Here is a 23,794-nt window from a genome sequence, read left to right as displayed (position 1 = left end):
AACACCAGCAAATCAGACCGCTTACGCAAATAAACCTGGTCGTTCCCTACTCCGGTCGATCCAAAAAATGGAAAACGATATTCTTGCACTACAGAATAAGGTTGATGATGAAGAGCACAAGACAAAAGCATTACAGAACAAGGCAAAAGAATTACAGAACAAGGCAAAAGAATTACAGAACAGGGTTGACGACCAAGCCAAAGAACTTATGATTTTGCGCCCGCTTACGGACACCGCTGTCGACATTAGGAAGCGGTTTTTCGCCACCTATCGCCGGAGGGAGCAAGAAATGGAAGATAAGGATCATTCCATAATAAATTCTGGAAACCGCAGAGCCCACGCGGGTGATGTTTGTTTGGACGTTTGCCTGTTTAGAAATCACCTGATTGAATACGATCATGATGCTACCTTTTCTACTTTGTACGGTTTGTCGTGGTTAGAGGCCGAATCACTTCTCGGTATGCTTCCTATTTCCTTTGGATCCCCTGCTACAATTATGAGACACGCAAATACACAACGCCCTTAAATACACAGTTCCCTTCTGGCTCAGTCCAGATTGGCCAAATCCTAGTAATTCAATGTTACAAGCCATTCATTGGGGACTGTGTATTTGGGGCAGTGTTATGTATTTGGGTGTTCTGCGATTGCACTATTTATATTTCTAACTGGGACTATCATTAGAATACAAACAACTAGTATATGCGATGAACGCCCGTGCGACCACCATCACCAACAGCCGCTTGTGGTGGAACCCGGAACAGGAATCTGATTTTCGCAGGTTGCTCTCGTGGATTAGCAATGCAACTGCCGATGAACTGGAAAAATTCAAGGAAGATACAGACGGAGATACCTACCCCCAGCGCTTGTTCAAAAGTATGGATTGCATGACCTAGGCCTTTTTGAAGGTAATTGCCTGCGCCGCTGATTGTGAGGTCTTGAGGGTTGAGGCCGGCTCTATGACATGCTTCTCATCACCTGTTATTTGTTTTCTTCTTACTAAAAGCGCCCTGTCTGCAGCGTTTACAATTTTACCTTGCTGCCCCGAATGCCCATAATGACTTGGTATAGAAAGTCCGAGTTTGCTTTTTTTTCTTTTCCTTTTTACCTTTCCTCCTGTCCCATTCTTGTATCTCAATGGTATAGTGGAGGGATTTCTTTGGGTGGTCCTTTGTTTTTTTCCTAGCTCTTTGCATTATTAGTAGCGAAGCTGGTCGTTTGTAAGATTGTAGGGAGATGGCTGTACTCGTTGTTGTAGCTCACCCAATTCCTAACAAATAAACGATACAATTCTAGCTGGATCTCATCAGCTCAGCGCGCACGACTCCCCTCTCCGCGATCAAGAAACCCAGTGAAGGCCTCTCACTATTCTTCATCCCGTTCGATAAATCCGCGTCAGGCCTGACCCTCCGTAAAATCAAGAAAATGGGTGGTAAAGCTATTGACGCCAACGAGGTCTTCTTCGACAACTACCTTATCCCAGTCGATAGTCTGATCGGTGCCGAAGGTCAGGGGTTTAAAATTGTACTCCCTCCCTTCATCTCACCTTATACTATACCCATCCCTAAGAAGGCAAAATCGAACTAAGCTCCCACATCCAGCTCCTTCACGGCCTGAACGCAGAGCGCTGTCTACTAGCCGGCGAGGCCCTAGGCTTAGGATACCTAGCCTTCTCCCGTGCAACCAAGTATGCTAAGGAAAGGATAGTCTTTGGCCGCGCGATCGGGCAAAACCAAGCTATCCAGCATGCGCTCGCAGCGGCGTACATGAACCTCGAAGCCGCGAAGTTGTCGAAATACCACGCGGCGAAGCTGTACGATGAGACCTCCTCAAGCACAGCCAGCAGTAGCAATGAGACTCCATCCCACATAAGCGTTGGTGCGGCATGTAATTCAGCAAAATACCTGGCCGCAGAGGCGGGGTACGCTGCCTGCGAACGAGCTGTAACCCCCCCCTTACTTCGTTTCATATCGTTTACTCGGGTATTGGAGTGCCGTTTGGTTGGATCCGGATGGTCAGTCAGCTAATCTTCGAGAAATACACCGCTTGTACTACAGATCCTCGTCCACGGAGGAATGGGCTACGCGCAGGACTTTCACGTAGAACGCTACCTGCGCGAGAGCTGGGTTCCACGCCTCGCCCCGGTGTCACGGGAGATGATATTTAATTTCATTGGAGAGAAAGTGCTTAAGCTTCCTAAGAGTTATTAGCCTCCCGTAACTAGCCCCACGTCCCTTTTGTAATATGCTTGCGAAAATTGCAACGGGGGTTACTATCGTACGCCGGGTACCGGTACTCGAATAACTTAATCCTTTCTCCCTTATTCTCACTCGATATCATGTTCATATCACGTCACTCGTCCTCGAGCTATTCTTTGTAGAGGCTTAAAATTTTTTGAGCATTTCCGTTACCCGGCAAGCCTCGACTTCATTCGTGCATTAAATTTTAACCCCACCATAGGCCCCACTACCGTATAATGTGAAGGAAGCGTAGAATAAAAGGGGGGAGCATTGCAAATGAAAACATCAACTACCGTAAAGGGCACATTCAACAACAATTGAACCGAATTTTTCTCTCTTCCCCTCTTGCTCCATCCCCTCCCTCCCTCGCTGTGACGGTAACGATGTCCAGATCCCGGGCTCCAGACCCACCCATCGATACGGAACAAGACAGCATCCTCAACGACTCGGACGAAGAGGGCTGGGAAGACGCGGAAGCGGACGGCGAAGAGGTTTCCATTGTCTGCTTGTTCTGCACACAGACTTTCCCTTTATCGGAGGGTGTGTTCGAGCATTGTGCTGCGGTGCATGGGTTTGAGTACAAGGTTGTCAGAAGGGAACTTGGTTTGTCCTCTTCCTCCGTTCCACCGCAGGTTTATGGGTAATAATGGTGGAGGTGGGTTTTAGGACTCGACTTCTACGGCTGCATAAAACTGATAAACTACATCCGCTCTGAAATCGCACAATCGCGTGTCCCGGACTTTGCTACTACTGCAGCATTCCTGCAGGACGAGAAGTACCTGCGGCCAGTGCTTGAGGATGATGCGTTACTGTTTGGTCTTGACGGCGAAGAAGGAGAAAATATGAAAGAAGAGGACGGGGGGCTCACCGAGGATCAGAAGAGGGTACGCGAGCTCGAGGAGAGGTTGAAAAAGTTGGAGTTGGTGCATTCAGAGTATAGGGAGGCGGTTAATCGGAATCTTGAGATGCGGTTGGAGGAGGAGGATAGGGATGTTAAAAAGGGGGGGAGTGAGGATGATAGTCATTACTTTGAGAGTTATTCCGGGAATGGTAGGTCCTTTTTTGGGGAATAGGGGGGGGGGTGAGGGCTAATGAGGGGGTAGATATTCACGAAATTATGCTGAAGGATAGTGTCAGGACGGATGCTTATCGGGACTTTGTTTATGGGAATAAGCACTTGTTTAAAGACAAGGTATGGGCCTTGCTTTTATTTCTATTGGAATTGGTAGTACTGGTACGAGCTGGCATCTCAGGTGGTTCTAGACGTTGGCTGCGGAACCGGTGTTCTTTCAATGTTCTGCGCAAAGGTTGGGGCAAAGAAGGTCATTGCGGTGGACAACTCAGCAATCATAAATAAAGCTGCAGCAAACGTTTTCGAGAACAGCTTGGACGGCGTCATAACGTACTAATTAATCCTTAAGTTTTCCTGTTTTTTAAATGGTCAGTAACGAACTAACGTTTGGTAGCTGCATACGTGGAAAGATTGAGGAAGTAACATTGCCTGTTAAGCAAGTAGATGTCATTGTTTCCGAATGGATGGGTTATGTTCTCCTTTACGAAGCGATGTTGGACTCGGTCCTCTTCGCTCGGGATAAGTATCTTGCTCCTGATGGCCTGAGTTAGCAGTCTCGATCTCCGCGATCCCCTACGTCTAATCTCTAACATTTCGGTAATTATTAGTGGTCCCGTCTGAATGCAAGATCTTGATTGCGGCAATGCACGATTCCGAGTACATGAATGACAGCGTCGACTTCTGGAACCACGTATACGGCTTCTCCATGACGGCCATGAAAGAGAAGATCCGAGAGGATGTAGCAATAACCGGACTTAATTCCTCGTCCCTCGCTTCAGAGCCGATCGCTTTTTGCCATTTGCCATTGCACACAATCAGGACCTCTGACCTCACCTTCACCAAGCCTTTCCAACTTAGAATCAAGCAGAACGTTGAAAGTTTGGATGCTTTCGTCATCTATTTCGATACGTTCTTCGCTACTTCTCGAAATCAATTGGTTCCGGAGGATGCCAGGGCAGAGTCATGGAAACATGGTGAGGGGGGTGTGGCATTTACTACTGGGCCGTTTGGCAAGTTGACCCATTGGAAACAAGGGGTGCTGTTGGTTGATAGGAGGGGTGGACTGCTGAAGGAAGGTGAAATAATCAATGGTGAGGTTACTTACAAAAAACGATCTGGGAACTCCCGAGAGGTTGAGGTTGAGATTGAGTGGAAGACGGAGAACAGGAAGGATAAGCAGATGTGGTACATGAGGTGATGAATGTGAGAAGAGTTTTTTTTTTTTTGTTAATTACTACAAATTCAAACTTCAGACTACCAGTAACCAGTGGCGGCATTAGCTACCGTATATGATCATACCTATGACACGCACATCATCACTGAACAATACCAAGGCAGCACCTTAGTCATCTCTATCTTAGACGCTGATAGGGGTGGCATAGAATTTTCCACGGTTGTAGTGGTCTAGGAGATAGTGGATTGGCAATGTATCGGATATTTTGCATAATTATCTTGCGGTTTGGGAACAAAAGGTTTTTGAACTTGAAGGGATCTGCTGTAGTTTTCACGTATGATAGGTGCGCGTGGAGAGGTTATTAAGAATGAGAAGGAGGTCGTCATGGGAGGTTTTCCTTTGACTCTTCCGGTGAACCTAAAGCCCTAGAGGTCACGGGAGGGACGCGAACTGGAAGGGCTGGCCAATAGGGCGCGTAGGCCCGGAGTTACAAGTACTTTAGCGCGTTTTGGCCATCAAAACAAAGCTTTCCCCCCCACCCAACAATTTTCCTCCCGTCGTCTCCTTCATCCATTCATTCACCCCATCTCAACTTTCCGCACCCCCCCTCCACCACAGCAGCGCCTCATTACGAAATTTTTTCAACCTCTTAAATATCATCTCGGATTGATAGCACTGGGGAACACCAAAAAATTCAGCAAAGAAGGGAAAGGCATTTATAATTTTCTTGTCATTTTTTCTTTCCCTCTTTGTTTGTTTGCCGCCCGGTTTGTTTGTTTTGATTTCGACAGAGCATCATGGCCGGTCGCCCAATCTCGAAAATAGCCCCCGTCGGCTCTATGACCTGGATCACGAATGAGCGTACAACAATGCGTCAACTCGGCGGACAGGATTTTGAGGATTTCACTTTCTCGGCTCGGGGAGAGCTAGAATGGCTCAACGAGCATATGGCCGATATTTTCGAGCGCAGTCAGGTGTATGTTGGAGAGAATACCCCCTGTTTGGTCCATCGGTGAGGTTAGTGCTAATGGGGGGAAATTAGGGATATGACTGAGCTGCTTAAGACTCCGGGAAGATTGAGAGGGAAAACACCTCGAACTGCCCGACAGCAATTGAGACAGGTAGAGGTTTGTCGCCATCAGTGTCAATCTGTAGCCTTTAATCTCCGTTAACGCGTTGTGATGTAGCCTTTCGGCGATGTATTTGGTGCCAATAAGCCAGCTGCGGTTCTGCCCGCTGGAGATAGTAGATTTCACAATGCGCTTTCACAACTCCCTAGTAATGGCAGCCGCGTGAGCCCAGCACGCGAGAAGAGCTCAGGCTCGAAATCCCCCAATCGATTGTTACGGAAACAACAAGATGTCGCTCCTCCTCCTCCTCAGGTAGATGGTACGATGCGTGATAGTGGTATCGAGTTTAGCCAGGTAGAGGGTCCGGCGGCCCAGGTTAATGATAGTGGGATTTGGAGTGCTTCATCAGAATATGCATCACAACAGTCTGTGTATCCGTCACGACGGAAGTCAACGCCGGTGGATGTCCCAGCACAAGAGGAGGCTGCTTTGCCCTCGCCTGCGCCTCCATCAGCGCCCACGAGTAAATCGGATGAGAGGACTACTCGACAATCGTTCCGCACGGCACACGAAGATGAGGCTTCATCCGAACGACCTCATTCACCAATACAAAAAGCGCCCAAGTCGCCGAAGAAGAGCCCAGGAAAGCCAAAATCTCGGCGTGTATCCCCGGTCAAGACGATATCTCACTCACCTGAGAGGGATGCTGCTCCAGCTCCCGAACCTCGGCGGTCTGGACGTATACGCAGCGGACGTGGCTCTACCGGTTCCGAATTGTCTAATAACGAGAATGAGGTTCCACCCCCATCATCACCTCCGGCTACACGACCGGCCCCATCACAAGAAGAGACAAAGTCATTCACAGGAAAGGCAGCAGGTGATGGATATCCTCAACTGCCTAGTGAGCCAACGCAAGCACCAGAACCAGCGCCAGCGCCAGCTGGAACTCCTATACGCCATGCTGAGGAGGCCGAGAAGCCACCGCAACCAGAAACTCAGATGACCCCTGCCAGTGAGAGATCTGGCTCAGGATCGCCTGAGCCTGTAATTAGAAAGAGCATTCTCAACTTTGCATCTCTCCCTGCAAGAGAGCCGTTAACTAGCAAAAAGAAGAGTTTGGGCGTCAGGGTTACTCGTGAGAGCCATCTCGAGCAGCTTCGTGCTAACGGCACAAGCAGAGCTAGCTGGATGAACCGGGGGGGCAATGGCAAGAGTTTGGGAGCTGCAAATCGGTCTGTTGATGCGGTGGCGAATAGTATTGAAGATAGGGACGAAGATGGGCCGGTGCCAGTTGAGAAGTCTCTGAAACGCAAGAGCGAGCAGCAGGAAACTACGAGATCACGAAAAAAATCAAAAAGCATCAACCCAGTTGAAGTGGCGGCGCGGGGGGAGGATTCAAATGGGGAGACTGAAAAAGATAAGGTTCTCCATAACAAGATTTCGACTCAACGTCTTCACGAAAAGATCCAACAACTTGGGAAGGTCAAAGCTCCCCGTGAGACTCACTCAGTATCTGTTCTTGCGGCGGAGCCAGCGTACCCAGATTTGTCTCAGCTTAAGCAAGATCAACCTCCTGTTCCAACGAGGCGGCCTAACAGCATTCATCAGGGTGAATCTACTCGTCCGATTGCCGATGAATTGCCGCAAGAGCGAGAGAAAGTTGGGGAAAAGACACGTTCAGAGTCATTTACTAAGCCTGGCCTGGCGAGAAGCCATACCGAACCAAGATTGGGCGTTGAGGAGGAACCTGTTAGACGTCCGGATTCACCTAAGAAGACCCAAACAGCACGCGTGGCGACACTTGCGAGAACGATGAGTGATGTGTCTGCCCCCCCTCCGCGATCCCCTGCGACACGTCCCAGGCTTTCAAAGTCATTTTCAGAGGTGCAACATCGAGAGCCGGATCTACAATCGCCGCTCTCCCCGGGAGGCGAAGGTGCTATATCGGCGGTCAAGACTCACACTGCGAGTGTGTTCAAGAGAGCCAAGGAGATGTTACTTAAGAGTTCAGTTTCGAGCGCCTCGGCCAAGATTGAATCACTCAGCCCGGCCCCTAGGTGGCAGGGTATCAATGCTATGAAGCAATCGACGAAGACCGATACAGAGGCAGAACGTTCTCAACATTCAGCCAAATCTCCAGTGGAGCGGCTGTATCCGGATCTTAACTCAGTTACTGTGGCTCAGCAATTGTTGGAGGAGGTATCTGTGGAGAACCCGGTTGAGAAACCCGTTTTGGTAGAGGAGGCCCGGCAAACGAGGAATTCACGATCTAAAGAGGTAGCCAAGGAGGAGGCTAAAAAGGCCGGAAAGGTAGAGGAGAGGGTGGCAGAAGAAGTGGCTCTTAATGAGGCTGCTGCCGTTGAACCTGTCATGGAGAGTCGTCAGACTAGGAACTCGAGATCACGCGAAACGCCCCAAGAGGAGGTAACAGAACCAGCGCCACCTTTGATGAAATCTCCACGAAAGCTCAAGAATGCAGCCCGGGAAGAGGAGCTTAGACATGTCCGAGAACTGAGGCGCAAGCACCAAGAGGAGATGCTCAGAAAGGAGAAAGAGGAACTTAGAAGGCGCCAACAAGCCGAGCAGCAACGGGAGAAGGAAGAACAACGGAGGAAAGTGATAGAAGTCTCTTCCGATTCCTCATCCTCCTCAGAAGACGGGGAGGAAGAAGGGGCTGTGGATCGTGAAGTAAATCGTCGGCGTTTTGGCTCTTCCTCGGAACCAGAGCGTCCTCCCTCGCGTCTCCGGGGGGCTGGTGGCGGATTTCGGAAACCTGCAGAGAACAAGCGTCCGTCTAGACCTGCTAAGGAAGCACCAAAGTCTAAGCCGGCACCTGTTAACATTCGGATTGGCACTGCTAGTCAGAGAGAGATGCAGGATCAACGTAGCAAGATGACTGCCCCAACAGGTTCTTCGTTGATATCAGCTCTTAAGAGCAGCTTTGAGCCCTCTCTCAACGCCAGCGCCAGTCAGAATAGTCTTCAGTCGATTCCTTCTAACTCTAGTATGCGGAGTGGCTCTAATACAGGAAATACAGGAACTTCGAAGCAGTTGAAGTCCTTGACTGCTGCTGCTAACCAGCTGAAGAAGGTTAGTTGTACCTATTTGTTTACTTCCTGTGCAAGTCTAGTTTAGGTGCTAATTCGGTGTCTGATATCTAGGAACAAGAGGAACGGGAGCGAAAAATGGCGGCAAAGCGGGAGATTGAACGTCGCAGACAAGAGAACCAAAGACGACAAATTCAAGAGGAAGAGCAGAAAAAGATGAGACAAAGGCCTGCGCAGGCTGTTCCCCCTTCTGCGAAGACGTTATCGAGGATACAGTCTGTCGCCAATGTAGGTTCCAGACTTGAACGTTTGTACGTTCGGATAGCTAACAAAATGAAGCTGCGTCAAAAGTCTGAAGAGCCCGAAAACAAGAGACTCGAGTATCAGACTAAAGCTACCAGCTTCCAGAAGTCAAATGCCAGCAAACGCGCTCTACAGCAGGAGTCATCGTCGGATGATCTCCAGAATGCACGCCTTGCTCCACCCAAGCCTGGTGGTCCGGCGTATCAACAGGAGGGTGCTAAGAAACGTCGTACTGGAGAGTTTGAGGAGGAGCGTCCTAGACCTGCAAAGGAAATGGCGCCTCCGATCAGACAGTCAGCTGTTAGAGGAGGTCTCGGTCAGAAGAGTGGACTTCCCCATGGCTATATACCGGCAAGCCAGTCTGCATCTTCGTCCACTGCTCCGTCTATGCTTAGACCTCCTACGAAGCCTGGCAGCGTACCCCATGTCGAGGGTGTCAAGTTCTCTAAGGAAAAGCTCAGGTTCGCACCTGCGGAAGCGCCTGCTTCCGCCTCCGGGCCTTCCTCTTCCGATCCTCCTCCGAATCCTACCTCTCATTCCACAGCGTTCAAGACTCCCGGGACGTCCAAATCAATGAGGCCTACCAAGACCCCCGCTGGCGTGAAGGAGTCGCCGATCTACCAAAATGGCGAGCTCATCGAATTACCCGAAATCCCTACAGAGTATGTTTTCCCCCTCCCCCCCTCTCCATACATCTTCCAGTGCAATTGCTAACCTTTGCTCTAGCTCCGAAGACGAAGATGACGACGACGACTACGCCTCGAAAGACGCCTTCCGCGTCCCAGACTGGGCCGAATCCCCCGAACTCCGCGCACAACTACAACGCCAGCAGACGATGAACCCAGAGGAGGTCTTCGGGCCCATGGCACGCCTGGACATGGAGGCCATCTTCACCAACAGGAACGAGCGACAAATGGCGCGCTTCAGAGCGCGCACCTCGTCCGCTAATTGGAATGGCGCGGATAGGCTCACGCCCGCCGAGATTGCGGCGGATCATGAAGCGAGGTTGAGAATGATTGAGCAGGGAGGATGGGTGTATCAGCCTGCTCCATGATGTGCTTTTACGTTTCTTATTGGGCTGTACTGTTTGCGGTGTAAAAATCTGGCGGTGGGCGGGGGGGGACTCTGTCGTTTTGATTGCTTTTTTGTTGGTTCGTTCCTTTCTTTCTTGTATTAATTTATTGTTTGGTCATGGAGGGGTTATATTATATCATCGCGGGTGCTTGTGTGAGTCGCAACATACGCTACTACAGTGTGGGCGGCAGCGAGCGCGGGAATCCATTCATTCATCCATGCAAGGTATAAGCGTACAAAAGAAGCTCTCGGGGATGAGTTGCTCTATGGGAGTTGCGGTGCTGGTTATGAATTAGGCTTGGAAATGATTCTCATTGGTTTCATATACATTATTTTCATATAGTACTTTTCTTTGCTTTTGTGTTGGCGTTATACCTTTTTTACTACTAGTCTAGTATCTTGTTGTGGTTGGCTCTTGATGGTGCTCGTAAGTACGGTCCGGGACTGGGAGTTTTTCTTCTTCTCTTCTACCGTATTTATAATATATATATATATATATGTGCTTTCTTAGTTATTCTGCAGTTTTTTTTTCCGTTTTTTTTTTCCGTTTCGTTTGGTATTATATTGTATTTTTTTTTTTTTTTGTGGGTCGGGGTTATGACGTTTTGCTTTGTATTTGATGAGTAGTATTCGAGTAGTTGGGTACGAATAAAAGTTCTAATAGAGCTAAGCTGAGCTTGACGGGTTAAATGTGTTGAGGGGGCGTGAACGGGAGGGATGGTATTATATTTATAATCACCATTTAATTTATTAGTCTATGTTATTATCATTGGGTCCACAATCCCCCCCCCCTTTTTTTTTGATAACTATGATACCTCCTACTTTCCCATCCTCCTCTTCCAATCCTCCAAAAACGCGCCAACCTCTCCCTTCGGCACGACCAAAAACTTGACAAGCCCATCCACAACCTCCACCTTCCCGCCATTCCCCAGCACACTCCCAAGTGCGGCCTTCTTCCCAACCCTTACTAACCCACCAGTCCTGGTCTCGACGAAAACCTCCACCTTCCCGGGCGGCGAATAAGCCTTCTCATGATCCCACTCGGGAAACTTGGCAAGCACAATCCCCAACTGCATCCCCACCTTTGAACTAACGGGGAAGGCCTTAACAAAATCCGACTGCCCTTGCAGTGGATACAGGAATATCGCGGGAAAGTACAATTCACTAGTTGGATCCAGCGGATCTTCGAGGTGGACCTGAACGTCCTCCATGTCGGGCGGGTGCGGGGTCCTCGTAACTGTGATGCTGCGGGCAGCGAGTGCAGCGGCGAGGGTTTTTTCAATGGCGAGCTGACGCTGGACACGCTGCCGCCGCACGGTTTCGAGGGCGGAGAGGTGGGATTGGCGGGAGAGGGCTTGCTCCTGCAGGGTTATCAAGGGCTGGTTGGTGGGGGAGGTGCTGAGGCCGTTGTCGATGCATTGGAGGGACTCGGGAAGTTTGTCGAGCGCCAGGAGAGCCCGCGCACTGCGGTACCAGGCCTTTGTATTGCGCGGATTTAGTTGTAGCGCGGATTTAGTGTCCGCTATTACTTTGCGGAGGTTTTCTGCACCTCGTCAGTGGCCCGCAGAGCGCCGCGGGGGGGGGGATATACTCAATTCGAGATTCGCAGCAGCACGGTTGACATAACACGCCTCCTCGATCTCCGCCACGCCACACTTCAGGGCGAGCGCTTTAGTATAGTATTCCACCGCGTCACGCCACGCCCTAGCACGGTAACAGTCGTTCCCCTGGTTGCGGAAGTTCTGAGCTACCTCGTGTGGCTCCCCCTCGTATGCGAGCGCCTTCAGGGCCTCAAGCTCCAAATTCTCACCCGTACCATCCTCGTTCGATTCGTCCAGCTCTGTCATGAAGAGGGGCATTTTGTTCATTGCCTTGAGGAATTCTTCTGTTGTGGTGTTTTTTACTCCGGATATGGCGGGGGGCAGGGCAGCGCCCGAAGTTGTCTGTGTGGGGGTGGGGATGGCATGTCGGGCGGTGGCTTCCTCGACGAAGCGGGGCATGTCCAGGTTTTCATTATCGACACCTGTGGGGAGTTCGGTCACTGTGGCCATTGGGGTGGAAGGTATGATATTATACTGTAATAGTGTTGAGCACTTGTGGTGGCGGTTGTAGTGGGTGGGTGTGGTGGGGCTGTTGTGAGGCTCTTTTGGGGAGGTTGGCTTGGCGGTTGCGACTGTGTGATGATTATCAATTCGGGATTGGGGTGTGATTTACCGGTACTTGTACGAGTACAGTAAATTACCGTGCTCTCGAAAGTCTCCCTTCCCCCGGAGGTCCACATGGTGGTAAACTGTAGAAGGAGTATTTATTTTCGGATTCCGTGACACAGTGAATTGCTCGCATCATACTTCGAGCTCCAGGGGTTGATAAGTCAACAACCACTTCTGTCTGCCATGGAAACGCCCGTGGAATCCAGAACACCCATCCCTTTTTTCCAAAGGGATCAACCTTCGAGCGATCTTTTACTCGTACTGTAGTCTAAGTACAGCGAGAGAAAAGTGAACTCGCAGTAATGGCCGTACATTTTTTCACTCTATAAATGCGGAGGCAGACTAGGGGGTAGATTATAATATTAACAATGGGGTGATATTTGATGGTATCGTATAGATAACTTACCGGTATTCCACGGTGTTGCCCGCCGCAACAAGGCATTGACGGGACAAGGCGGGATAGACCAAACGGTTTACCCTTTTGTCCTATCTATCACACCCTTCTTACCTTGTCGCCACTGCACACACACCTGCCTGCCACATTCCGAGCAAAATAGCGCAACAAGCTGGAGCTCCCGGGCCTCCTCCCAATTTCTCCCCCAACACAGCGACAATCCAGGAAAGGAAAAGTTCCCGTTGGATCCGGGTACTGGCACTGTGTCCAATTCAGTCGATTGGTGGAATAAAAAGGTCTTGGCGGTTGCGGGGGAGTTGGTGTAATTACAAGCTTATCGATTGGTTCGAAATAGTACGAGTACAGTACTCGAGTATTCCAACGGGCTTGTTTAAACTTGTTGATCTCGTCATTTGTGCTCATTCTGTCACTCGCCTTCCACCCCTCCCCTCCTTCCATCGCTCCCTCCCTCCTCCCCTCCCTCCCTCCTTCGTCTCGTTTCTGTGATTTTGGAAAAAAGAAGAGGACGTCTCGAGTACTCGTACAATTCTTACTTCTACCGCGTGTTTGCTTGGTGATTATTCTCGGGTTTATCTATCGTTGATTTCGTTAGGTTCGGTTGTTTTGGTTGAGTGTTTTGTTGGGAGTGGTTTGTCTTGTTCTGTACTGACGAGCTCACTTCAAGCACACTGCTTTGAAGAATCGTCATGAGTTGTAAGTCCTCTTCCCTCCCCTTCTTCCTATCTAGCATTGCGCTCACCTGTCTAGCCCAGGATACGACGACCCAGGATACGACACAGGCTGCGGCAGCTGCTCCCGCCTCCGAGCAAGAGCCGCTTTTAGGCAGACCCGGGGATGTTGCGCAAGGCGAGGGCGAGGGTTTGCTTCGTAATCTTGTTGCTGGTTAGCCGCCTCTCCCTCTTCCCCTTCCGGGGGTGGGGGAATTGTAAACTAATAGCTTACCTACTCTAGGAACCGCATCACTCGCACAAATTGGGGGTTTGGTCGTGAGTCTTCCGAATCCCAAATCCCTTGAGAAACCCCCTTGAGGTCTTCCTGACCATTGTTATATAGCTCGTGGCCCTGGTCTGGGGAGCTGTGTTTACGCATCGGATTCTCGTACCCTTTTCATTACATCCGTTGCTTAATTCGGTGAGTTATTGACGAGCTTAACCGGGCTTTGTGACCCACCCCCCTTTGGAGTTGGTTGGTTAATGTTTGGTTTTGCTTGGTTGTTTAGCTGGCGATATTGTTTGCTCTTGAGGCGATATTAGTCTTGCAGCCTACGCATACACCGGATCAGAGACAGAAAGTGAGTCTTTTTCCGTGTTGGCGTTGCGGTTGACTGAGGAGGAGAGGCTCTTATTTGCTAATGCGCGAAGGGTACCTATACGCACGCCAGTTTCGTGGGCCTCGCTGCGCTGTGCTTTTATGGTGCTCTTGCTGCTGTCCTTGTGCACAAGAAACGGGCTGGGCGTATGTTATCCTATCGTCTCCTCTGTCTCCGGGAGTCTTGTTTTAACGCTTCATAGTACCTCACTTTGAATCACCGCACGCCATCCTTGGTGTGATCATATACTCGCTTCTCCTTCTTCAGGCATTCATCGGATTTACACAATACTTTGTCCCGGGCCTCTATGGTGGCGTTGGTAATGCGAAAGTTCTTGTAATTCACCTTAATTGCCTTTCCGATATTGTATTACACTGACTTATTGGGTTAGTACAAATATCATCGTATCTCCGGATATCTCCTCTTGACTTTATTCTTGGTCAACCTTATACTTGCTAGTTTGATCGATTATGGGAGACTGGTTTTGAATCTGAAGACTTGGGGTGTGGCCTTAGTTGGCGTGTTGATTGTCGCTGGTGCGCCTTCCATTCGAGTGATATATATAATAAACGAAACTGACACCAGCTTGCAGGCGTCTTCCCGCGTATCAAGAAACAGAAGATCCGGATATTCTAAATCGCGGAAGTCAGACACACTCGCGTAGATTGTGGTACTTCCTTGTCACATCTTTCAGGGACTAGCCTTGGTTAGCTCGAAAACCACACCGAACCCCCCCGTCTGGAATACGGCGGGAAAAACAAACAATTTAATTTATCAAAAATGTGGAACGAACCGTATTCTCGCGCACACACACTCATTCCTTAATTGCCTTAATCGGCTGGACTCTTGTTTGATTTCCTGCTTGTTTACTTGCGGATCTGGGAAACACAGGCTTGCGCACTAGGGGATACTGGAATGGCGTATACTGGAACGGGAGGGGGACAAACAAGCTTTTTATTTTCGTTTTTTCTCAATTTTTTCCTTCTCACATTCTTTCATTACCAGATCTTGCCTATACTGTAACGCGTCTTTTTCGAATTTGATTCAAGTTTTTGCCTAATCTATACACTGATATATGAAGAGTGAAGGACCATGTATAGCTAGTGAGGGATCATGAACTATCACTCGGCAGAGGTTGTTGCTCGAACGATAGTTTACACAGCGTACTCGTACAATATGGTGATAGGAAGCGATAGGTGGAAAGCGTATAACCCCCCTGGCCGTAGAGAGGTTTCTGTGCAAATATTGAATCCAGCGCGGTCCCAAACTTCAAAATAGTGTAGTCGGCCCCCTTCCACCAGTTTAAAAAATATCCAGGCGCCGGGGGGGGCGTCACACCCCCCCCCCTCCTTAGCTTCCGGAACCACACAATACGGCACAGTACGATAACTTACCGCAAACTTACCAAACACCATTAGCCGGGCGAGTGTAAAAGACGATATAGATCTCAGGATATAAGAGAGTGGGGGGAGGATTTCCACATAGCCTACATCCAGTGGAGGGGGGGGGGAAAGAACATCCAATTTAAGGTCTCTAGAAAACACTCTCAATCCCCTCCCTGCATTGTAGATGAGAACATCACGGATCACAACCCAACGCTTCCTCATTAGCGTCCTCCTTCCTACACACACTGTCCATCCTCCTCGTACGCTACCAAAAAGACCCACGTCCAAAAAGTCTGTCTAAAAATCTTCTGAGTCACCTCTCCGATCGGCCACATGCCACGAATGAAATCCCCGCGCTGCAAAGCCAGCACTTTCAGCAGGACGAGTCCCCCCCGGCAGAAAGTCACCACCGCCCAGCTCCAAATCTCAATGCGAGATGTGGATTTCGAAAACGATGTGGTCACTTACTACCGCTGCGATTTACGGTGCTGAACGGATTGTCGGAGCACGGCAGTGTCCCGCCCAGGGCGAAGCGGTGCTCCGCCTGCCGGATGCGTTGGGAGGAAAGTGGCCGAGCACGAGGAGGAGTGTCTGTTTGGGTCGCTCTGGGCGGGTTGGGGTGGGTACTGTGCTGACTTGGAGGAACTCGCTGTTCACAGTGTGATACGTGGGTGTGCGGGTAGGGTGTATTTGAGCTCTGCGCTGGCGGCCGAGCGGGGTGATAGCTGTTGAGACCTTTTCGGGGAGGGGGATGCTGGAAAGGCGTGTTTCGGGATGGGGTGGGTGTGGGGTATGAGATATCAGCATGGTTTACCATGTATCGCTCTAATCGCTTCACTGATTGTTTGGGCCTTAGCTATAGCTTTACTGTAGTTCTAGTTGGAATACATAGTTTCTCTCTCCATTATCCCTTTCATGTAATCCACATCACATCACTCTGTTCCCAGCATTGAAGCACTTTTCAGAATTGGGGTTATTTCTTTTTTTTTTCTTTTCTTTTTTTTTTTTGCAAAAATAGCTGCGTGAGAAAATACTTTGCCCCCGCGCAGGTGTGGTTCGGCAATATGATATTCCAGGACAATTACGCCCCCAGTGATTTCTTGTGAGGAACAAATTGCCTGTCCCTGTAGCGCAGGTGGGTTCTACTGAATGCTTGCTAAGTTAATATCACGCACCCTGTTTCACGGATTGCGCAATACTCCCCGGATAGTGTTCAGGAAGGTTGCCGGTACGATAGGAAACAATTTTGGTTCTTGGTCTCTTCTCCCCCCCTCTCTACCCTCAAATGGCGCCAACTCCGTGGCATTCCTTCTGACAGGGGTTTCTGGCTTTCTGAGACTATTTCAACCGTTTCTGGGCCCTGCACCGCACTAGCATCGTGTGTTTTATGTGTATGAGTAGTCGTTAATCAAACATGGAGAAGGTAGTGTATGTGCTTGACAGCCATTGGTGTCGCTTACACCGAGAGATCCGCAAAATGACATTTTTGCATGTTTTGCGGACCACCAAAATACCTTCCAGCGAGCTAAGAAGTCCCCTGTTGTCGTTGCTCAATCGCTGCCTTGAGCATTTCAGGGCCATTTGTTAAGTCATAGCATAATGGAAAAAAGAAGGTAAGTGAAAGCATTTTACCCTAATAGAAACCCGTTTTGACATGAGTCGATTTTCGGAGTCTCAAGAGTATCGCCTATATCTGTGATCCATCGGCCATAATTACACTGAGTCTGAAGACTTTCATGGTCAGGAGGGAATATATGGGTAGGTTGGAAACCAACCCAGCGATTGGCCTGGATATGGGCTTCAGGATTTATCAATCCCGAAATAATGTATCTCCGGTCGCGATTACGGGCTCTATGGAAGAATCTATATTCTTCACAGAAACTATCAGCTCTAGGAATAATGAGATATCGACAAAGGTATCCAAGACTCGTTATTGACCTGGATAGTGGCTGGCGAAATTAGGAACTGAGCCGCCTAGTAAATGGGGGAATAGAGTACATACCATCACAATAAATATCGTATGCTTCTTTTCTGAGCGGTATATCTGTTCTGGATAAGATATGGCCCAATACCCCCTCTTGAACCCGTGGAGGATTCGCCTCAATGATAAGTTTGACTCCAAGCATGTCTAGAAAGTTTGCCTCGGCCATAGACCTACTCTGGAAAGGTCCTCCAAGAGTCACATCAGGATTGGCAGCATCATGAAAATAGACATTACGGAGGAGAGAGCGACTCAGAGCCATCGTTGGTTGGTGATTATCGTAAGTGTAATCTGTGGAGTGACTAGGGAACTGGTGAAAGCAGGCAATCGAGGGATCACCAAGGTGTGTACAGCTGAATGCCTCTTAGAATAGACGTAATTGGGGTGGTAAGACAAAGAGGATTTGTGGTCAAAGAGGAGCTCGTGTGTGATCTAGCGAGCCTAGTTTCTGAGTAAAGGCATCAGCAGTTCTTCAAATTTTTCTTTTGAGGGTAAAAAAATATTAGTCGGAAGTTTCAAAATGGAAAAATCGAAAGCGCTGAACAATAGAGTGACAGCTCCCCCGTGCATATATCAAAGTTAGAAGTCAGAAGTCCGAAGCATTGGCAGCCATGCCCGCGGCAACACTTGAAAAAAGCAAGGAATACCCAATAACAAATCTTCTTGCCGTGAAGGAGTTTTCTTCCCTCTCAAATATTCGCCCAGAGTTCTAACTTCCAACTTCCAACTATATATCATTTTTGCGCGGGGCGCCGTCACCCTAATAACGTACCAGAGGGCATTTTTGTGCTAAGGTTGCGGCTGCTCGCTGCAACCTGGCACGACTATGGAAAAAACGGTACAAAGCAAAGTTTGGTGGGCGTCCCAATAAATACGCAAGAAAACCACACACAGCAGAACACCAGGTCCAAATTTATAACCGAAATGCTTAACTCATTGTATAATGATATTTTGGTATAATTTTAAAGTGACATCGGTTCCTCGCTATTCCCTGTTTTCTTTTTATCAATTAATTCCTTTCCATAGGACCACATCCCAACGTATTCCCCAATGTTTCCATAGTAAATGGGTTGATAACCTTTAACTTACAGTGAAGCGCTCCCAACTCGTACCATTGAGCCAACTAACCTCTGTGAACCTGAATGTTATAAGCTCATCAGTGATAATTTACCGTGTGTTAATACCACAGTAGCCGCGCTTGAGAACTCCTAGCCAAGATCGCGAGTAGTTGTACGGTAGACCATTATGAATCCTCTTCCTTCTTAGTAATTGCCGCTTCCTTCGCTACCCTCGCTCCACTTCACCTTTGCTGTGACATAGACTGGGTGTGCCCTCAGCGTGGCTTGGCATAGTTTGGCTTGCTGAGGTTTTGCTGCCAGATCTTGCCATGCCTGGCTGCGGGCACCCACAGTCTACGTGTACGATAAAGTACAAAAGCATAAACAACCCACCACCACTTCTCGATCACTTCTCTACTCCCCAACATGGTAAACATCCTCTCCTTTTCAGACAACCCTCTTTTCTCTTTCTTTCCTGCGGGTTTGAGACTTTGAAGGGGTCTATCAGATTCTTTTTCCTCACTCTCATAACTTAACGCTGAACGTTCTACCTCTTCTGTCTTGGTAATTACCACATTGCTCCTTCTTTTATGCTCATTTTACTATACCACTAACATACGGTAGCCAAAGGACCCTCCACCATCGCATTTCTACTCTCCTACTCGAAATACCTCTTCTCCATCTTGGAAAACCGTCATCTATCTTTCTTTCATCTAACCGATTCAAATCAGCCAAGGACTTCAAGTTTGTGGCGTGCAAAAGTTTTCCGCGGCCCTTTCCCCTCCCTCTTATCAGGAAACACTGGAAGTTCTACCACTTCTGTTGTGGTAAGTGCCACATAACCTCTCTCGGTATACTCATCTTATATCCCAATTAACCAATACAAGTCAAACAGCTAACCGCTGCTTCTCTGCCAAACTTCTACCCTCATACCAGAAAATCTCATCTTCCACCTAGGAGAACCCCTGCTTCTCTCTTCTTCTTCTTCTCGGCCACTGTTAGGCGGGGGCCTTTGGGTTTTAGAAATTCTACCTCGTTCTCTTTCTACATCTCCTTGTGCAGATAGCTGGAAAGTTTGTACTTCTTTGTACTCTGTATATCCAACTTTCTTTTTCCTTTTAATTAAATACTAACATAGTCAACCACTAGGACCATCCTCCAATTCCTCTACAATTCTTTTTGTTACCCTTTAATAGGTCCAACTTCTCTTTTAATCCACTCGTCTCTTATTCCTCCTTCGTTCCAATCCTTCATTTTTCCACTATGGCTCTGCTCTCTACCATGGCTCTACCCCTTGAAACTGCTTGTCCTTTCTCCCCTACAGGATACCCAAAGTCGCCCATCCCCTGCTCTGATTACCCGGTCTCATTCAACATCTGCCACCCCCCAAATCCTGCTTTACTCTCTGACTGTGATGGGCAGTGGGAATCTGCAGCTTCTAAGACTGCCTTAAACTACACCGACATGGCTACAGAGTTTAAGGAAACTATAGAGGATTCCCTAATCGGTTTGCCTCAAGAACATATTCATCGGTTTAAATCGGTTCCTGAGATGCTCGAAATCCTGGATGAGATGAAACATGATATACTTACTCTACCATCCCCATTTGTTGCCTTTCTGGGAACTCCTCCTCTTGCAGTATCCCACTTCAATACCATTCCAACACCTGCCATAAAAAACAGTACTTCGAGTTCCTGCAAGTTTTAATCATACAAGTTCCCTCCGGAATCCAGTGTTCCCAACCGTCCCGGGCGGACGGCAGGGCCCTGGCGTCCTATAGTCCCGTCCGTCCCGGGCAGGGTGGGTAAGGACGGCCGGGCCCTATAGGTATTTTTCACACTAACCTATAATAGATAGTCACCCCCTGAATTGCATCGTAGTGGGATATGCGTGGTTCATTGACAAAATAATTATGTGGCCCGTTTTCATACCAGAGGGATAGGAGTATATCTCACATTCGGTAAGCCACCTCGGCAAGAAACCGTGTCTCATTTTCCCTATTTTCTGTTACTTTGCACTATCCAAACCGTGTTAATTAACTACAAAATTAATAATATGTCTGAAGCATTATCACATTCCTTGCATGGGAGTTATGGCTGACTCGGTCTATCTCCCAAGTCGTGAGCGTAGGAGTGAGCGGTAGAATGAGAAAAGGTTCGTCACCGTTATTGGCGATCAGTCTTTTGTTCTTGGCGTTTCGTTTCATTTTTTATTCCAATCACACCTTATCACTCGAAAAGCCTGTAGGGTCCGGCCGTCCGTCCCGGGCATAGGTTAGGACGGACTACAAGTTGGGCGTCCGTCCAGGGCAGTGGCAGAGAATGCGGCGTTCGTTCCGTCCTAGGGAAAAGACGGACGGACTGGACGCTTGGGAACACTGCCGGAATCCATGAACGAATTTCACAGCACCTTTTTGTGGAAATCTATATGACAGCGGCTGCTATGAACGTTGCCTCAGAATTGAGCGCTGTTAGATCCACAACATATCATCCTACCTCTACAATTTATTCTGCTTCCTGCAAGGAGGCAGATGGGGGATTGTTACCAACTATGCGCAGACCTGTTCCTCAAAACTGGCCCACCGTGGTAATTGAATGCGGAGCATCCCAGAGTCTTGAACAGCTTCGTTGTGCGGCTAAATGGTGGCTGGTGCAGGCCAACTACGCAGTGAAAGCTGTAATTGTGGCTCATATTATCTCTGCAGAGGTTCGACTCGAGTTGGAAGTTTGGCGTTCATTTCCAGCCCCCCCTGATGAACACAATTTACGAGCGAGTGCTGAAAGAATTCCAGTCATGGATAACTCTCTCCAGATCGATTGTTCTACATCACCCTGTACAATCATTGGACCACTTCCCTTTTTCATCATGACTTTCGAAGACCTTTTGTTGAGAGTACGACATGGTGATGAAGAGGATTTTTATTATACTCGTGGTCAAATTGAAACTATTGCTGTTCAGTTTCGCTCTTGTTTTTAACTTAAGCCTTTACATCTTTTTCTTATTTCAACTATAATTGTGGCGGACTTTTCTTCTTTTGTTCCCCTGTATCCATTGCGTTGCGCCTCTACTCCCACTCCTGTTACATGGTTTTTTCTATTTCTTTCTTTTTATTCATATGATGGGGGTACTACGTTTGGGCGGTGTTTCTGTTGGGTTGTAACAAGAGGAGTAATCATGATTGAGAAGGATTGCATGGGGGAAACGCGAGCGCTAGGAATCTCACGATAGATAAATAAATCCTGGATTCTACCTGTTTCCCTAAACATGGCAGAAATTTAACACAAATCGAGAATCTCCACCAGGAAAGAGGAGTTTAGCAAACAATGACAAACAGGTTGGGCCTGGAAGATGCCTACGGTGCAATCATGGACCGGAGAAGAAGTGGTGAAAAAGATAAAAGAAATGAAGAAAAAAAGTATGATACCAAGGCGAGATGAGGTCAACCCCAACAAGCCTGAACATAATGGCCAAGTATCGCCCTCGTTCGTTGTTTGGCTTGAAAATGAGGAAATTCTGAGAATATTGCTTGGGCGGGAAGAATCCAATCCCGACAAACCAGACAATGTCGGCCAAACACCACTCTCACTCGCCTCTTAGGAGGGCAGTTTCAACCATGAGTGATAACCGATGACCAGCTATACAACCAGCCAACCAGTTTCCAGCGCAACATAATCTGCTACTGGGTCGGCAAAATGGCAGCTGCGAAGTACATACACTCATAGGGTTTATGAAAGGAGTAAAAGTAAACAGATAAAAGGTATAACAGGTAAGTAAGCAACCAAACCTGTTTCTCCAATTTTATGCGGGTATGATACAACCACAGGAGCAGATTACTGCGCAGATCCGGCCTCAGGCTTAACCTCTCCCCTAACCCCAATTTGCGTGCCAACTATGATACCCCGGGAGCAACATCCAGATCAAGGCCCGAGCCGATGTTGATATTAACTTAGACTTTCCATCTTTAATATTGCACCCTTGATGGCTGCTTCGGCAATGACCTTGCTCACCTTTGGTATGCGATTGCGCTCTTACTCTTCCTGCCTTTCATAATATTCATTCTCTTCATCATCATCATCCTCACCCTTCGCACCGCTGACTTGTTGCTCAATATTCTCAACAACAATCCTTCTAATACCCTCACAGGTTCTGCTGATCACGTCGCCGTCAAATAGAACGTCAAATAGAGCGACCCTGGGAGCAGGGGCGACGGTATTTGTTTCTTGCATTGCCTGGAAGCTATTGACTTCGCCGATTACGTCACCGATTGGATGTGAGAGGTGGGGGTCTACGGGTACTGAAGGGTGGGTAGATTACTCGATGTCTTTCCCTGTTGAATTTGGCAATTAGGGAAGGTTGGATTGCTGCTCCACGGGCCGAGAGTTGTGATGTATTGAGTGCCGCTGTGAGTATTACTCGGGCATTTACGGACACTGAATTTGGCAATGAGAGAGGCGATTTTGGGGGGGTGGGAGGTCCCGCCCGAGGGGATTACCTGGGTCATGGTTAGAATTGGATGGCTGGCTATAAAACGGCGCAACAAACCTCGTAATGTCTAACATGTCCAGCGCCGCTTTCTTCACAATTTCCTCCACGAGAAACGCAATTTGGTTGAACACCTTTGGGGAAAGCTCGTACCGCAGTCTGTTAATGGTGGAGTGGAAGTCATTTCCATCAACAAGCGGCACTATAGAAATGGTGGCCGAGGTGCCCAGCGATAAAAGCCTATTCGTCCCCTTAGGCTCCAGGATCAGTGTGGCAAGTGACCTCTCATTTTCCGGATCAACCTTATCCTTCTGGAAAAACTCTTTTGAAAAGTGATCCACAAGCACCTCATCAAGCTTCACCCCGCTAAGTGCATAATTATGAGTCATCGCAGGAATGGTGTACAGTACTGTACACCACATCCCACCTCTTGACGTGACAACTGCCGTATCACACCTAGTACATCCGAGATCTGCCACAAACATTCTTGTCAACGCCCTGCTCTTCCGGAGTCTGCCTAGCAGCATAGGCAAGGACAGTTCCTACCGGTTCGTGAATGATCTGCAAAGGTTCATGTACTCTACTCTTAGACGAGGCAACAAGCAAATCCTATTGGGTATCTGAAAAGTAGGTCCGAACAGTGGTCATGGCATCAGTGGATTGCCCTTTGAGAAGTCCGGCTGGGAATCTTTAAGTCGGATAAGTTGTCTTGTGGTAATCTCATTGATTCTAACGTTGGAAATAGTCCCGCCATCTGCACATTGGAGATTGAATGATGGCACTCCATCAATGTCCATTGGATGAGCAGAGTTGTCTCTATTCGTTGGATTGATATCAGAACACTTCTTCTCAAGCAAGCCATGGAAGTACGCTACAATGTTCCTTGCATTCCGAACCTGGTACCGTTTCGCTTGTGTTCCACGGTACTCTTGCGTACCGACTCATGATTGCACTGACGGAGCTTGTTGATCTAGGGT

General features: G+C 48.5%; 6 protein-coding genes; 4 read left to right on the top strand and 2 right to left on the bottom strand.

Moving 5' to 3' along the window:
• Nucleotides 1-1,422: 1,422 nt before the first annotated feature.
• Nucleotides 1,423-2,207, top strand: GSTUM_00008282001 (uncharacterized protein; the record flags this gene model as incomplete). The annotated part of the gene is made up of 3 exons (XM_002839961.1): nt 1,423-1,521; nt 1,599-1,940; nt 2,055-2,207. The coding sequence occupies 3 exons, from the start codon at nt 1,423-1,425 to the stop codon at nt 2,205-2,207; spliced, it is 594 nt and encodes a 197-aa protein (XP_002840007.1).
• Nucleotides 2,208-2,503: 296 nt separating this feature from the next.
• Nucleotides 2,504-4,507, top strand: GSTUM_00008281001 (uncharacterized protein; the record flags this gene model as incomplete). XM_002839960.2 has 6 exons in its annotated part: nt 2,504-2,840; nt 2,904-3,287; nt 3,341-3,429; nt 3,491-3,639; nt 3,704-3,855; nt 3,918-4,507. The coding sequence occupies exons 1-6, from the start codon at nt 2,621-2,623 to the stop codon at nt 4,505-4,507; spliced, it is 1,584 nt and encodes a 527-aa protein (XP_002840006.1). The 5' UTR covers nt 2,504-2,620.
• A 773-nt stretch (nt 4,508-5,280) lies between these two features.
• On the top strand, nt 5,281-9,957 carry GSTUM_00008280001 (uncharacterized protein; the record flags this gene model as incomplete). The annotated part of the gene is made up of 6 exons (XM_002839959.1): nt 5,281-5,459; nt 5,526-5,610; nt 5,671-8,643; nt 8,715-8,888; nt 8,940-9,565; nt 9,630-9,957. The coding sequence occupies 6 exons, from the start codon at nt 5,281-5,283 to the stop codon at nt 9,955-9,957; spliced, it is 4,365 nt and encodes a 1,454-aa protein (XP_002840005.1).
• An 838-nt stretch (nt 9,958-10,795) lies between these two features.
• GSTUM_00008279001 (uncharacterized protein) lies at nt 10,796-12,028 on the bottom strand (the record flags this gene model as incomplete). Its single annotated transcript, XM_002839958.1, has 2 exons — nt 10,796-11,520; nt 11,569-12,028. The coding sequence occupies 2 exons, from the start codon at nt 12,026-12,028 to the stop codon at nt 10,796-10,798; spliced, it is 1,185 nt and encodes a 394-aa protein (XP_002840004.1).
• Nucleotides 12,029-13,073: 1,045 nt separating this feature from the next.
• Nucleotides 13,074-14,971, top strand: GSTUM_00008278001 (uncharacterized protein). XM_002839957.2 has 10 exons: nt 13,074-13,194; nt 13,267-13,295; nt 13,350-13,484; nt 13,554-13,588; nt 13,656-13,733; nt 13,822-13,893; nt 13,964-14,057; nt 14,114-14,247; nt 14,303-14,447; nt 14,504-14,971. The coding sequence occupies exons 2-10, from the start codon at nt 13,289-13,291 to the stop codon at nt 14,545-14,547; spliced, it is 744 nt and encodes a 247-aa protein (XP_002840003.1). The 5' UTR covers nt 13,074-13,194; nt 13,267-13,288; the 3' UTR covers nt 14,548-14,971.
• Nucleotides 14,972-22,620: 7,649 nt separating this feature from the next.
• On the bottom strand, nt 22,621-23,344 carry GSTUM_00008277001 (uncharacterized protein; the record flags this gene model as incomplete). The annotated part of the gene is made up of 2 exons (XM_002839956.1): nt 22,621-22,827; nt 22,874-23,344. 2 exons carry the CDS (start codon nt 23,342-23,344, stop codon nt 22,621-22,623), a joined length of 678 nt encoding a protein of 225 aa, XP_002840002.1.
• Between the last annotated feature and the right edge of the window lie 450 nt (nt 23,345-23,794).

Source organism: Tuber melanosporum (genome assembly GCF_000151645.1).
Source record: "Tuber melanosporum whole genome shotgun sequence assembly, scaffold_44, strain Mel28".
Taxonomy (NCBI): Eukaryota; Fungi; Ascomycota; class Pezizomycetes; order Pezizales; family Tuberaceae; genus Tuber; species Tuber melanosporum.
The sequence above is the reverse complement of the archived record's forward strand: the minus strand, read 5'-3'. Positions and strand labels throughout refer to the sequence as shown.

Bases quoted from the DNA above. Each gene is read 5' to 3' on its own strand.
- GSTUM_00008278001 (XM_002839957.2), top strand. The intron at 13,734-13,821 runs GTGAGTTATTGA...TTGGTTGTTTAG, and splicing joins TACATCCGTTGCTTAATTCG to CTGGCGATATTGTTTGCTCT. The intron at 14,448-14,503 runs GTGCGCCTTCCA...ACCAGCTTGCAG, and splicing joins TGGCGTGTTGATTGTCGCTG to GCGTCTTCCCGCGTATCAAG.